The sequence below is a fragment of the Sipha flava genome, unplaced genomic scaffold (genome assembly GCF_003268045.1).
Source record: "Sipha flava isolate LNK unplaced genomic scaffold, YSA_version1 80_pilon_pilon, whole genome shotgun sequence".
Classification (NCBI taxonomy): Eukaryota; Metazoa; Arthropoda; class Insecta; order Hemiptera; family Aphididae; genus Sipha; species Sipha flava.
Window position 1 is genome coordinate 1,249,167 of NW_020273622.1, and position 16,918 is coordinate 1,266,084.

The 16,918-nt window shown below is 24.3% G+C and overlaps 1 protein-coding gene across 4 annotated transcripts in view; it reads left to right on the forward strand.

Annotated features, from left to right (window-relative positions):
• LOC112693108 (V-type proton ATPase 116 kDa subunit a) overlaps nucleotides 1-13,805 on the forward strand; it is a 35,493-nt gene extending 21,688 nt beyond the window's left edge. The window contains exons 3-19 of one of the 4 annotated variants that reach the window (XM_025568027.1): nucleotides 745-927; nucleotides 995-1,123; nucleotides 3,467-3,487; nucleotides 3,877-3,977; nucleotides 8,629-8,755; nucleotides 9,000-9,176; nucleotides 9,238-9,450; nucleotides 9,521-9,671; nucleotides 9,752-9,891; nucleotides 10,849-11,085; nucleotides 11,188-11,297; nucleotides 11,367-11,491; nucleotides 11,572-11,687; nucleotides 11,755-11,859; nucleotides 11,943-12,153; nucleotides 13,022-13,193; nucleotides 13,605-13,704. In XM_025568027.1, coding sequence (XP_025423812.1) covers nucleotides 745-927; nucleotides 995-1,123; nucleotides 3,467-3,487; nucleotides 3,877-3,977; nucleotides 8,629-8,755; nucleotides 9,000-9,176; nucleotides 9,238-9,450; nucleotides 9,521-9,671; nucleotides 9,752-9,891; nucleotides 10,849-11,085; nucleotides 11,188-11,297; nucleotides 11,367-11,491; nucleotides 11,572-11,687; nucleotides 11,755-11,859; nucleotides 11,943-12,153; nucleotides 13,022-13,193; nucleotides 13,605-13,704 — 2,418 coding nt within the window. Of the gene's footprint in view, nucleotides 1-744; nucleotides 928-994; nucleotides 1,124-3,466; nucleotides 3,488-3,858; nucleotides 3,978-8,628; nucleotides 8,756-8,999; nucleotides 9,177-9,237; nucleotides 9,451-9,520; nucleotides 9,672-9,751; nucleotides 9,892-10,848; nucleotides 11,086-11,187; nucleotides 11,298-11,366; nucleotides 11,492-11,571; nucleotides 11,688-11,754; nucleotides 11,860-11,942; nucleotides 12,154-13,021; nucleotides 13,194-13,604 lie in introns of all 4 variants that reach the window. The other 3 variants (XM_025568028.1, XM_025568029.1, XM_025568030.1) reach the window with 3 other exon arrangements.
• Nucleotides 13,806-16,918: the final 3,113 nt, after the last annotated feature.

A 16,918-nucleotide genomic window follows, 5' to 3' on the forward strand; every position in this document is an offset into this window, starting at 1 on the left:
ATTTTATAATTATCCATTATACCTCAAACCTCTTAAATGTAAACCACTAACAATTATATATAATAATATTAAAAATCCAAAAAAAAAAAAAAATTAATAATGAAGTATTAAAATAGTAATATATAATAATCAAACATTTTAAGTTTTCATTATTGACTTGACAGCAAATCATAAAATTCTTTACCGTCTTACGATTAATAAATATTAATTTAGAACATTTGACTTGTGGTCAATTTGACATTACGGAACAAACAATTTACATATTTTTAATGTTTATCTCTCTTTTCTAGTTTATTTTTATTTTTATAACACTGTAGACAGGTAGTGATATTTTTCTTTTAGACTAATGCTTAATGGTGTTTACTATATTTTGAACGTTAATGCATTTTTAAGATTCTATTTTCATATTTTAGCTTAATATTCGATGTCATCACTTAAAATAAATGTCCATATGTTGTGAATGTAATGTTTAAAAGTTTATTTATACTAAAATTAAATTTTTTTATTATTTTAATCGATTACAAAACAAATTATACAAACTCAGACACGCAAAAAGTAGCTTATTTTGTAGTTTCAATTAAAATAATTTTTTTTCTTTTTCTTTTGTATTATTCAAGCCCTTATTTTTACTTAGTAACATTTAAATTCTATAAATCGTACGTTGAAGGACCTCTTAATATCCGTCATTATTATAATCGAATATCGTAATCAGTAATAACAATTGATTGAATTTTTTTTTTACAGTTAAATAGCGAAATGAACGTCTTCCAGCGAAAATTCGTCAGCGAAGTACGGCGTTGTGATGAACTAGAACGCAAATTACGTTACATTCAAGCTGAAGTGCACAAAGACCATGTGCACGTTCCTGTACCCGAAAGCAGCGTTTTCCCATTTGCTCCAAATCCTAGAGAAATTATTAACCTAGAGGTATTAAACATCACGTCTTAATTTTTATACCCATTGTATTTTAATATCTATGTATTTCTTATTTTAGTCACAATTAGAACGCACAGAGAGTGAAATTCTAGAGCTTAGCCATAATGCCGTTAACCTAAAATCTAACTACCTTGAGCTCACTGAACTCAGGCACGTTCTTGAAAAAACACATGCATTTTTTGAAGAGGTAACTATTAGAAATAAAAAAAAAAAAAATTTATTTTAATTTATTAGTATTATAGAATATTACTTATGCATTTACGCATTGGTTAATTGACTTTGATTTTCATTAGTCAATTAGTTCCACTGATAATAAATATTAATATATAAATGAACAAATCATTTATATTTATAGAAAATAAATAAATAAATAAATAAATGCTTAGTCTGGAGTATTTTTATATTTGTAAAGTATGACCGGTTTCGAATTAAAAATGCATCGTGAAATATGTAAAAACTCAATACAATCGCGACTGAATATGAAAAAATAAAGGAAGGAATAAATGGAAAAAGTGGGTATTTTACACCGAGATAATTAATTCTAGGAGAGATTATTTAAAATTCATTTTTATTAGACATAGGTATATTAAGAAATATAAATACTTAGGTTAGGATTTGTATTTATTATCTAAAATGTATTGACATAAGATATAATTTTTAAATTCGGTTTGTACAAATACAGTGTATTACTAAAATTAATTTTCTTTATATTATTATGTAATTGTAATTTTCCAGATTTAAATTAATGAAAATGTTATTTTAACTATTTAATATTTATATAAATATCAATATGGACAATAATTCTGGGTGATTAATTTAAAACTTTTTTAACTTAGGAATTTTAATAATTATATTTTATATGATTATTAGATTACCGCAGTAGTTCACAGCTTTTCTATTCTATGCTCCCTAGTAAATTTTCAAAATGTTATGCCTCCTCCCTTTAAAAAAACTTTTTTTTTCGTTTTAGAGATACATAATACCAATATACTATATAAATAGTCATAATGACAAACATTTTTTCATTATTCTAAAATCAAATATAAATTATAAACTTTATAAATCAACTTAATAATATTATTTTTTACATTTTTTTAATACAATTTTATATATTCTTATACTAAATATTATAATTAAAAAAATGTAATAATAAATTTTGGGTTATTTTTTGTCATCAAGTCCATAATCCATGGGGATATTTTTGACAATGTACAATGCATATCATTTTTTTTCATTCAGCTGATTTATTTGCTTTTTATTTGCAAAAGTATGGAAAAACCAGACTCACAAAGATAAGTAGATAGAAATGGAATAAATGCACGGAAATCTTTTTCTGTCACTTACTTTTGGATAAGTGGTAACCTAACCTGCAAAGAGGTCAATACTCGTAATATTTTTATTGATGAGCTACCATTCGAAAATTAATTTATTTTTTAATTTAACTAACTTTAAAATTGTTAAGTTATTTTAAAATTACAATAAAATCTTGTTATTTCATCATCACTATACTGCTTCTCTTACGGATCTAAATTCCCCTCTGAGAGGAGAGAAGTCCTCTCGCTCGAGATCTATTGGATTGCAATATCAATATTAAAAAATTATTTATATATATTTTTATTAAACACATTTGATGAATAAATTTATCGTTTAACTTAAAAATTTCTTATCAAAATAAAGATACACAAAAAGGTAACTAATTAATTAATGTTTTATCTACAAAATTATTTATCTAAAGTAATTTCATTAATGCAAATGTTTACTTATCATAAGACATGATTAATGATTACATATTTCAATTGTTACATATTATATTATTTCTTTAATTTTGAAAATAATTTTCATTGTGTACTTAAATGTCACAAATATTATTATGTAATCTAATTTGGTACACAAACTTTATCAAACAACTCTAAAAATATATTATTTTAAACTACCCTTTTAAAAATAGTCAACAATGAATTATTATAAATTATATTTCTTTGTGTATAGTTTGATATTACTAGAAATTCTATTTATAGGAATTTATTTGTATATTATATTTTTATTTAAATCAAATAATTTACAAATAATTAATAAACCAAATAGGTATACATTACAATAAGATTAATTTTTTTATTACAATTCATAAAAAATTAAATTTCACTTTTACAAATATGTTTTATATATTTAAAATTATTCAAACATATTAATTATACTTTATGTATACCTATTGTTAGTAAATAAATAAAATTATACTTTTTTAAAGTATAAGTTTCCTGTTATATATAAAATATTTTATTCCTATTTTTATTTTAAATTATTATAATGTTATATTTTCATATGATATTATATCAATAGTTCAAGTAAAATGTCTTAAATTAGTACCTAGCATTACAGTAAAATGCATTTTATATAATAAACATTTATAATATCTCTGAATTTTTAAAATTACTTGTAATTAAATACCAACAATTGTTGTTTAAATTAAATAGTATTATTGATTTTTCCAATGTCTCTAACTAGATTTTTTTTTTCTTGTTCATCAATTGAGCTTGATATGGATTTCTTAGACGTAAGTAACTTTGGGTTTAGTCTAAAATGCATGTTTTTCTAGGTCTTGATGTATTTCAAATCTGAATAGAAATTAGATAATATATAGTTTTATAAAATGCTTACATTTTGCTATTAAAATTTTTTGATTTCAAAAATATTTTGTGTACCAAATTTGAAATGACCACAATTTAATTCTTTGTTTTTTGCTAAAACTCGCACTTGTTTTAGATATTTTTACTAAGATTACAAACATAAATTACTGTCATACAATAGGTATACTTATTTTACTTTAGTTAAATTACATGTGCTTCATAAGTAGTTAAATTTTTGTGTAGATTAGTTACTGTAGTGTTGAAATAGACATAGACGTTTTTCTGATTTGTCCTTTAGAGTTTCTCTTTTCAACAGCAAGATGGTACGAGCGCATCAGGCACGGATTCCCTCACAAAGGCTCTTATCAGTGATGAAGCTCTTAATAGTCAGTCCCAAGTCACTCGGGGCCGCCTCGGGTGAGTAGTGATTTATTTTCATTATTTACAAACACAAAATGTAATTTGTATTAACTCATTAATTCTTCATGGGGTAAAAGTAAGTTTAATATACACAAAAAAGAAACAATTTTACCAGTAATTAACATACTACTTAAGTTTTAAAGATCAGATTATGTTTATAACTATTGTTATTTTATTCAAAAGTCTAATTTCAAATTATTTTTAAACTTATCTACTTATTAAATATTTTATATAATTATTATTATTTAGTTTTACAAAACTCAAAAAATATTTCACATTATTAACAATATATGAAAACAGTTCAGTCTTTAGGTATATCATATTTTGTTTTACCCAGCTATTGATGTTGCATGTTGTGTTAACAATCAATATTATAATGTGTGTATGTTTGTGTGTGACTAGTTTGATAATTTTTGTGACCCAAATAAATTAATACACTATCAAGCATAACAATTAAATATCTTTATACACGAATGTTAATCTATAACAAAATGTACTATTTTCTGTAAAAAACGACCAATTTTTTTTTAATGATTTAAAATCTTTAATTAATTTAGAGTATAATATCTACTATAAATATACCTATATTGTATAAGAATTATGAAAATTATTAAACAAATATAATTTGAAAGTACAATGAATTGTGTTTATAAAGTTGTATTATATGATATGTTATAATTATCCCTATTACTTGTTTTATACAGCTTATATTTCAATAAAAAATTTTAAATTTAAATTTTATGATTTTAATTGTTTGAAGTTCGGATAATTTATTTCTGACTGTATGGATTATATGGATATCTAATATAGTTAATACATTATCATTATAGTAAATCTTAAAATTCAAATTAGCTTTCAGATTTTATCCAAAAATGTTCTATAAAATTATATCAACCGACTTAAAGTAGTATGATAAATATTGTACTTTCAAATCCATTTATTTATTATAATATGAGTCAATAATACTTTAATTTTAGTCATAAATAGGGTTGCCAACTTTAAATTTGGAAAATACCGGCCCAAGTGTACAAAAAAAAAAGTCATCATTTTCAGTGAATTTTTAAATATTAATATAATAAATTGACGAATAGTATAATTCATTTAATTAATTCCATACGTTAAAATAAAAAATTTAATAATATTAATACGAGTATTACATTATGTTAAACTTTAATTATAAGCTTATAAATTAAACTATTATAAACTTTTAAATTTATATTTAGCGGCATTTTTCACGGCGTTTAATAAATGTTTTTCATTTTGTATTTCATCAAAGAACTCCGAACAATTGTATGTTATGTTATTTCTTATAACTAGTTCGACTTTAACCGTATCAACTCCTAATCGATTGCGCTCGTCTGTCCACAAACTATTCATGTGGCTAAAACCGCGTTCAACAAATGCATTGCTACATGGCACCGATAATACATACTGTATAATTTGTTTAATATTTTTTAATTGTGCGGTAGATGATCGGAAAAATATTACCCATTTTTCCGAACTAGTGAATTCTATGTTATTTAGGATATCATTTGGTAATAACTTTATTAAATTAACCCTTCATACAGTTTATCTCCATTGTCATGAACCTTAATTAATTTGGCCAAGTCAAGTAAATCTGTTAATTTAGGTAATTCACTTAATTTCAAACATGAAAACATTTTAAATGGAGAATTTTCATAATCAAACTATTTTTTCGAGGTATTCCAATCCACGTTTGTAAGTATTTAGAGCATCAGATTTAAATACATCGTTTTCTTTGATAGTAAGATTGAGTAATCGTGTAGTTACTGCAATTCCAAATAAATTATCATTTTTACGATTTAAAATTTGAGATCTTAAACTTAACATTACATCATAGACTACTGGAGCGTTTAAATTATTTTTTTTCTAATATTAAAATATGTTTTTGAAAATAGATAACACATGATGAACAAACCAAATGTAACATTCACTTAAAGTTAACTGTTCAGAAAGTTAATTTTTCTGATTTTCAATAAATTTCCATATGATTTTATCACATTCATTTTTCCTTTATTTATAAAATAAGTTTTAATTGCATTCCAATTTTAAATTAATCGGTCCACGGCATTAAACAAACTAAGCTATCTCACAGGAATACGTCACAATACATTATGATAGTCCTGTTGTACAAATTCGGAACATTCTTTAAGTTCATCTACTCTTTTTGAGCTCATAGAAAATTCATTAAAAATTTTTAATACTAACTTTCTACATCGTATTTTATAACTCATGGAATGCTTTGCTGCGTTATGAATCATGTGACAGTTACAATTAGCTTTAATTATATTGGATTTTTTATTTTTAATTTTTTGAAGACCGAACAATTTTTTTCATAATTAACAGAGGCATTATCAGCACCAAAAGCTGTTATATTTTGTATATCTAAGCCAAGCGATTCAATTGCAGAAGTAATCGTGTCAAAAATTGACTGTGAAGATTCGTTCGGTTCTTCGTAAAAGTCTAAAAGATAATCTTTCATTCCATCTTCAAAATTAAATAACCTAACCACTAATGAAAACAATTTTCTATTTCCCTTTTTTTGAAGCATCTGTAGATATAGAAAAGGGAATAGGAGTAGGACATTTGAATTTTATTACCGCTTTTTCAGTAGCGAACGGACATAGTATATTTTTGACATAGTTTCCATTTTCGTTCTACCCAGGTGGACTTTGTTAGCTATCGTTGAATCTGAGAAATGTTTCTACTCTAATTTTACTCCATAATCGCTAGAAAGATAGCTATAATGGTGTTTAACTACATTAAAACATTTACTCAGTTCAACGGCTGCTATTTTGTTTTCATCTTTATAATTCTTTGTAAGAAAAAACTTTTTTACGGTGGACGATTTATGTATAGAATTGACGGATTCTTCGTGTTTTATTGATTCTTGATGTGTTTTTACAGCTTTAATGCCATCATACTTTACACTAAAAACTGTCTGACATAATAAATATCGTGCTTTTTATTAGGGTTATTGTGTTTAGAGATCCAATCAGAAAATATTCGATCTTTTAACCATTCATCGTTAAAAACACAATTATGAATTTTTTTTTTTTGTTTCATTTTCATTTTCGTTCATTTTAAAAATGCGTATAATTTTTCACTCGTGTATTTGCAATGTAAAAATAATACTATTGAACAGTCCGAACAGAATAACGAAACTGAACTCTATCATGAATCATCTATCATATATTCACATACGAGTACGGCATAGTAGGAACAAGGTACATACTAATCATAGGTACTACTCATAAAAATTTCAAAGTAGACGATGGATATCTGAAGTCATTAAGATATACGATTTATTGACAGCAACATGTGATAACTATATTATATTTGAAAATATTACATTAAACATTACTTTGAAAATACCGGTTTTGTATAGGTTAATAACGGGAACTGGCTTTTTAAGTCTAAACATGTGAAATACCGGCCGGTTGGCAATCCTAGTTATAAATATTATATTATGTTTGTTTAAATTGAATTTCCTGTTTGCCTTTGTTATCTTCTAGAATTTAAATTTTACAATATTTGTATATTATTATTATTATAAAATTAATTTTTAGAAGTCTAGGACCGAGATTTAAAATATTTTAAATTTAATTAACATGTGAGGATTTATTTATCAATTAAGAATGTATGTTTAGTTGTATATTTTATATTAATTTTCATTTTTCAGATTTTATTATATTGAATATTTGTACACTTAATTATTTACACATTTTTTAATGCTACTCAATTTATTACTCATTATATTAACCCTTTAAATTAAAAGTATATAATGTATTAAAAAATAACCATAAAAGTATAAGATATTTTTAAAATTATATTTTGATCATAAGATTGTATTATATACTTATATAATAAATTACATACCTACCTTTGTCTCCACCAGTGGAATTAAGTTAGTTAATCTTTATCTTTACGTACAATATTCTAAACTGATTTCTGATTATCTCTTATTGTAACTCATGGTTAAAATTAAGGGACCATTTTATAAATTATTATAAGTTTTAAAATAGCTTTTAACAAAATATTGATAACATTTTTCTTGGCTAATTGTATAACAATCTATAACATATGAACTTAAATGAAGTATAGGGATTATTTTAACTATGTTTGTGTAACATAAAGATGACTGGTTTTATTATTGCATATTATTTATGGCAGATAAATTAACTATAAATGAACCAAAAGTAATTAAAGTACTTTAAGTACTTATTTTAATTTCTTAACTAGCTAGGAAGTTTGGAAACAAATTCTTAATCGTTTTCAATTTCTTTTTATTATAAATTAATTTTGTATATTATAATTATAATAGAATTAACAATGATTAAAATTTAAATATAGAATGATATTTTTTAAATAATCTGTACATTTTGTCTATCAAAAAATGAATTCAATGTAAAATCATCTTTAATAATTTTTAGTATATAAAATATTTTTAAAATATTAATTTTAATATTTTAATTAAATATATTAAGTAAGTACCAATTATTCATGTTTATTATATATTCCTGTAAAATTCAGTTTTTTAATAAAAATGTGTTTTTATTCTTCATTTTAAGCTTAATATTTATATTTTAAAATTAATTAACTACATTATGTATTTTTAATACATTAGGTTTGTTGCCGGAGTCGTGCCCCGAGAGCGAGTACCTGGTTTTGAGCGTATGTTATGGCGTATAAGTCGAGGCAATGTGTTTTTACGACGAGCTGAACTTGAAGAATCCCTTGAAGACCCAGCTACAGTAAGATTTAATTATAATAAATTATACTTTTACCATTTATTTTATAATAGACTATCAAAGTATATAGTTATAGTATATTATAAAATCAATGATTTTACTATTACTTTAGTTGTATAACATGCAATAATATGATGAAAGTTAAAAGATTTTTTTTTTTTTATCTTAGCTTTAGGTATTTACTTTTAAAACTACTTACTATTTTTGGTATAATGAATAAATTATAATAAATACTCAATTGCTTTAGGGAAATGAAATTTTCAAAACTGTGTTTGTGGCATTCTTTCAAGGGGAACAGCTTAAATCCCGTGTTAAAAAAGTTTGTTCTGGATTCCATGCGTCATTTTATAATTGTCCAAGTGCGCACTCTGAAAGACAAGAAATGTTAAAGGGCGTAAAAACTAGACTAGAAGATTTAAATATGGTAAATTGTCTTACTGATAGTAATTTGTTTATTTTGTAATTTATATATTATTTGTTTATAGGTGCTAAATCAAACTAGAGACCATAGGCAACGTGTGTTGACTACTGTAGCAAAAGAATTGCACAATTGGGGTGTTATGGTACGCAAAATGAAAGCCATATATCATACTCTTAACCTATTCAACATGGATGTTACCAAAAAATGTCTGATTGGTGAATGCTGGATACCAATTAAAGATTTAACATTCATCAGACACACATTAGCCGAAGGCAGTGTAAGATCATAATGTCTAATAAGTTTTATTTATCAACATTTTAATTTTAGTTCTGATATTCATTATATAGAAAGCCGTAGGCAGCTCAATACCTTCATTTTTAAATATAATTGACACTAATGAAAAACCACCAACGTTTAATCGAACTAATCGGTTCACGCAGGGCTTCCAAAACTTGGTGGATTCATATAGCGTTTCTGGTTATCGAGAAGTTAATCCTGGTGAATTTTAATTTAATTTTACTTAATTATATAATTTATTTATTTGTGTACAGTAATTAGTAATTTTTTTTTTCATTTAGCATTATACACTATAATCACATTTCCATTTCTTTTTGGTATAATGTTTGGTGATGCTGGCCATGGGATCATTTTAACAGTGTTTAGTGCATATATGGTCATTTATGAACAACAACTGTCCAAAACAAAATCTTCAAATGAAGTAAATATAAAAATAAAACAAAAATGTATTTACAACTTTCTAATGTTATGACATAGATTTAAATACTAAGTACTTACTTGTACTTCTTGTGTTCTAAATAGATAAAAAATGTTATTATTTTCATAGGTAATATCTATGTTTTCGTAGTCACATTAAATGTTATGATTATGAATAACTTCAGTTGTAAATTTGTTCCAAAATACTATTTATAATATTTATAATATATTAATTAATCTATGTTATAAACATATTAGAAGTTTACATAATTGCAAATTGTTCTTGTCAAAATGTCAATCATTTTTAATAAAACAAAAAATATTTCCAGTTATGATCCTAATTGTTGTTTAATGTATACATGTGATATTTTTAAGATTTTAATTTTTTTTTTTTTTTTACCATAAACTCATGACTAAGATAAAATTAAGTATTACTGAACATCAGTACTCATATAAGTATAATACAACAAGTACAAGTTATTGCGGTTCTGGTATTTATAGGTATTTTTTCAAAGAAAATTAAATTACTGTATTTAATATTCTAAAACTTAAATTGGTGAAAGGTGTTAGTTAATTTAATATGTATGCATTTCATTTGAACAATACTATATTAGGCTAACATAAGCTATACTATTTTTAATCCTTGCTTTATGGATAAATCCTTTTTCAAGGACAGTAATTTGAACTTAATAAATAACTTTTTACTTTAGTCATACTAATACTTAAATATTTTTATTGAAAACCAATAATTTTAGTAATTATTATTTCTAATTGTTTATTTCCGAAATTAACAGAATTTAAAATTTAATTCTTTACTTTTCCACTATACCCATTTTATGTTCTCCTCGAGATCATCATATGTACCTCTGAGAATGAAACTGGTTTATTATTTTATAAATATCAAAACAAAAAAGTTTTAATGTTTGTCATGTAAGTTTATTAAATTCTTTAAACTTATTAGATATGGAACATATTTTTTGGCGGTCGCTACATAATCTTGCTCATGGGATTCTTCTCAATATATACTGGCATTGTATACAACGACATATTTTCTAAGTCTGTAAATTTATTTGGCTCCAGTTGGTCCATCAATGAAAGTACAAGTTCTATAATGGGAAACAAAAGTATTACATTGGACCCTGCTACTAACGATTATTCTCAAAAACCATATCCATTGGGACTTGATCCAGTTTGGCAGGTAACCTAAACTTAAAGCTATATTTATTTCTTTAATAATAAACATTACAATAGTAACAAAATTAATATAAAATATTTTAATTAACATTTTATGTTTTTGAAGGTCGCTATCAATAAAATAATATTTCTTAACTCGTACAAAATGAAACTATCAATAATTTTTGGAGTTGTCCATATGATGTTTGGTGTTGTACTCAGTGTTGTAAATCACGTGTACGTAGTAAAAAAAAAATATTTTACTGCTTGTAGTTTATATTAATCATAATTTTTTCTTATTCATAGCCATTTCAACAAAAAAATCAACATACTACTACAGTTTATACCACAAATGTTATTTTTGGTATTATTATTTTTATATATGGTGTCTTTGATGTTTATGAAATGGATTTGGTATGGTCCTAAAAATTGTACGTATAAATAAATCTTTTTATCATCAACTTTCTTGAATACTTACATTGGTTTAAAATTTAAATACTTCTTTGTATAGCTTTAAAGACCAGTCCTAGATGTGCACCGTCTGTGTTAATTATGTTTATCAATATGATGCTTTTTAAACACACAAAACCATTTGATGGATGTGATGAATACATGTTTGAAGGACAAGTAAAGCTATTAATTATGATATAAATATAACTGATCAAATATTTTATTAATTAATATTATATTTTAGGATCGTTTACAAAAGATATTTGTTGTGATTGCAATATTGTGTATTCCTGTGATGTTATTAGGCAAACCATTGTACATAATTTTATATGAGAGACGGCATCATAAGGTTTATATTATAGATTAATTTTCTTACTTTTTTAATAATTATCACAATATATTATTATAATTTAAAAATATTTGTTTATATAGTCAGATAGCTCCGGAGAACTGAATGGGAGCATCGAATTGAGAGAGACTGAATTAAGTGGCATGCTTAATGAGGCGGCTGGCCATGAAGAAGAAGAACCTGCTTCAGAAATATTTATTCATCAGTCAATTGAAACCATTGAATATGTTTTAAGTACTGTTTCACATACAGCCTCATACCTTAGGCTTTGGGCACTCTCTTTAGCTCATGCACGTGAGTTATTCTTTATTAAAAATTAATCATCTTCTCATTTAAGTACTGATTTTTGTCATTTAAAGATAACATTGCTAGATTTGATTGTGTTATAAAAGCCCTATTTTTTTAGATTTGTTAATCCAATAAAATAATAATAATTATAAGCATTATAATTGTTGAAAAGCTTTAAAATTCATCATAGTCATAAATTAATTGTTTGGACATCTAAAACCCTAAATCCAATCATGAAAATAATAAGTAAATAATTTTATTTCATAACTTATATAAATAAAACATGCTAAGATGACTACATGTATGAATTAGTATAATGGTAGCAATGAATAAATACAATTTTTGGAACTTGCGTCGTATGCTATCTACATGAGAAATGTATCTACCAAAATTGTTTGTTGGCGTTGTATGTTATCTAAAATTTTCCACCTCGCAATCTGTAGATTGTAAATGTTGTCTGGGCATCTATACATTATTACGTTAATGAACTTTTTTTCATGTTTTCAAAAAACTGATCAAAATGATTTTTGATGCATTGAGTGAACGTCACCACTCTTCCATCAACTGCCGTTCCAATAAGTTAGTGGCACCACGTGTTTTTATGCCATGTTTTACTTTGACACGTCAAATTAATTTGAAAATAATTTAAGCACAAACTGAAAGTCATATGTCAACTAGCTATGATATGTGTAAAGTGTAGGCTGTAGAGTGTTGATGTTTATAATTATACGATTATACCTGCAATATCAGTCTCCGTACAAAGTAGTTATCACCCGAAAGGTAGATAACATATAACGTGATTAAAGTACAGGTAGATAGCATACGACTCGAGTTCCCAATTTTTTTAATAATATTAAATATTTATATATTACAGAATTGTCCGAAGTACTGTGGAACATGGTTTTGAGGATGGGTTTGACCAGTGACACTCATTGGGGTGCTATCAAATTGTATATAATGTTTGGTTTGTGGTCTCTATTTACACTAGCCATATTGGTCATGATGGAAGGCCTATCAGCATTCCTACATACACTCCGATTGCACTGGTACATATTTTTTTATTTGTTTAATTTAATTTCTTCTATCACATTGGTAACTACGTTTAGTTTAGCAGTGTTATTATTATGAGCATTTATGCAATAATAGAATTAATTAAATACCGTTTTTGAAATTAAACTCAAATTTAAAAATTTGAATTATTAAATATATTAAATATGTCAATTAATTGGATATTTAACCTTTAAACAATCTAAAGTTGACCAACATTCCCTTTGCATGTGCTTTGTATATAGTTCAACGATATAACCCCAATTATACCCTCTAATGACAAATTAGAATTAAAGTTTTAAATACAAATAAGACAAATTAACTCTTATTCTTATTGACTTTGGTTAAAATTAATGACCAGTTTATCATACAGTTGTATATAATTATAGTAATAAGTTCTATTATTTTAGGGTGGAATTCATGAGCAAGTTCTACGTTGGCAACGGGCATGCATTCCAGCCATTTTGGTTCAAACATGTACTTGAAAATGAAGAAGCTGTTGAGGACTAAAATTTCAATTTCACAATTTCTTGTTTCAACCTAATTCTCGAACTTCTTTTTTTTTATACCAGTTAGATTTTTAATGTGTACAATATAATTTCTAACCTTTTCAATTTGTTATTGTTATATATAATATGTTTATTGTTGTTGAATACTTTTTGTTTGATCAAATTTTTTATGTTAGACCTTTTTCTTTGTATACATTTGTTGAATTTTAATTTTGCACTGCCACTTACTAACTTTCTTGAAAAATGCCTTTACTGCTTGTATACTCTGGCCAATATTCATTATTGTATCTATTTTAACATTTCTAATTGCGCATATCAAAACTATATTATAATGTAATTTATGATCTGTGTCAGAAACCAAAGATAGCCATATACATAATTATATTTTTAATTGTTTATCTTCTTATATATATTTACTTAAAGCAGGCATGACACTTGGACATCATCACAGTTAATATTTGTATTAGTTACTTGTACAGGGTTATTATTTACATATTTTAGATGATAACAACGTGATAGTTTCTCTAGATAATTATTTTTCTTGTATTATTATTTTTGTTATTAAATCAATACATCAACATTATTCTTATGTTTGGAGCAAAAGTTTTAACATGCTATTTGATTCATATTTCTTAACAGCCAAGTTATATATTTCTTTACATAATTTTAATATTTTAAAATACATTTGTAAACAATTTAAAATCAACTTGACAATCATTAATGATTTTATTATGTATACCCAAACCCTGAATTCTCATTTTAAATTTTCAATATAATATGCAGTGCCTTACTTTATTGCTTCAAATATAAAAAACATATATCTATGTATATATACATATACAGAGTTAATTGTTAAACAAAATAATACCTTAGTGATGAGATAATGTATTACCATAACTCCATATATATTCCCATCGCTATGTATTGCGTTTTGTAGTAAGCATATTTAATGGACCACATTGTTTATTGCCATGTATTTTGTTTTTTTTCTTTTCTTTTTTAATTCATTACATTCGATATTAGTATTCTAAATTAAAATTAAGATTAAGATCGATTTTGCCAATAACTTTGTAGGTAATTATTAAAATAAAATAAATTTAAATTTTAAATTTAATTAAAATATGTTTGTTTACTTTTGACAATCGAATTAATAGAACATACTACTAGGTGCTTTTATATGTGTATTGATTATTATTTACACGAGTTGTATTTAGTTTCATAGCAAAGTAAGTTAAATTTACCTGACAATCCACTTTTTAAACTTTGAACATTATCATTGCATTTTCAATATATATTATTAATATATTTTATACATTTATCTTCTTTTAAAAGAAATTTTATATCTTATACATATAAAGCAATACGTTTTTTATTTAAATATATGTATATACAGATACATTATACTACATATATAAATATTGTATAATATATATATTTTATAACAATTGCAACAGTAGGCAATACCTTTACAGTAAATGAATTACAGTGGTCAGCAAATTTGCCTGTGACTATAGCGTTTTGTGCAAACTTTCAAAAAATATTTCAATCTTATCCCTTGATTCTCAATATTATGCATCATGTTATTGTTATCTATATAGCAGTAATAATTTTTCAACATATTCATCTCGTGTTTATATTTATATTATATACTATTTTTCATAGATGTTTTTTTCAAAACTGACTAAACCCTTTTTTATCGAAATAAATATCTATTAATTCAAGGCCATTTATTGTAGTCGACTGTTGTACAATTTTTTCTTTAGCAATAATTAATAATATATTCTAAAATAAATGTTATCTTGTTTTTTTATACAATCTATGTTATATAGTTATATATATATATATTATTATATTAATTATTTATATATATAATATATTCATTGCAATTTATACATTATTATTATTATTAATATATTTATAAATTTAAGTAGGACGATCTTACATAATAATGGAAATTACTTTAATATCTATTGTTATTAAAAATATATAGCTGTACAGACAATTTCTGTCTTTTGTAATGCTCAATAATCAGAATTTAATTATATAGATAAGTCGAATTTAGACAATATTTTAACAAAACAATTAGATTTAGATATTATTTCTATGTATTTGTTGGTAAATCAATTGTAAGATTACATTTTGTATAATTTGTAATACTTCTATCTCGTGGTTGTACAGAGCGATTTGGGTGTTGTTGATGTGCAAGATAATCAAAATTGATTAAAAATAAAATCAATCAAACTAAAAACTTAATTATTATTTAATTCAACAAATCTAACATGCTTTTCAAGTCAAATCGCTCGGTCTTTCCAGTGAAATAGAACGTAGCTATAACAAAGAGGGGATTAATAATTATTTATTTTCATACTTGTATTGTAGAAAACAAAATGTTTTTAATTTTTATTCTGTTTTAGTTTAGAGTTATGTATACGTACAACTTAACATAATATTTTTATTTTACCCACCCAGTTATGTATAATTTATAATAAATAGACAACATAAATGCCTAACTTTATTGTTGCACCTACTGTCATACCACATATACAATATATACTTGCATAGACACATTATAGTTTAATAACATTGTATTTATTATTTATTATTATTTTATTTTTTTAAAGATACTTTAGTGGGACCAAAACAATACTATACATTATAATAATTACTACCAATTTATTAATGTTGTTCATTACAATACCTGTACTAAAACGAAATCTAACTGTTGTATCACAGGTACATCATAATAGGTAAAATAATAAGTAATCATTTGTAAAACCTAGTATGGTGTACCTGCCGCTTACATTGTTTTAGTTGGTTACTTTTTTATCAAAATAGTATATAAAATATACATATTTTATAAATACAATGTTTACTATTCTGACAAACAATTATGAAATCTTCTGTTAAACAAATACGACTTAGTTGAAAACAATGACAGTGTTTTAGAATATTTTTTATTATTAGGTATCATAATTATTTTTTTTTTTTTTTATTATTATATTTATACATATCAATGTATGTGTGTATATTATTAATATATTTAAAACTTCAAAATGAGAAATGAGAAAAAATTGATACTCGTTATAGTATCAAGTATTCAAATGTACAATGCGTTCATATTATATACATGTATACAATGTTTAGAATACAAATTTGAACTCTAAACTGCTCTTTAATATATAAATATATCTATATGTATGATACAAACTTTAAAA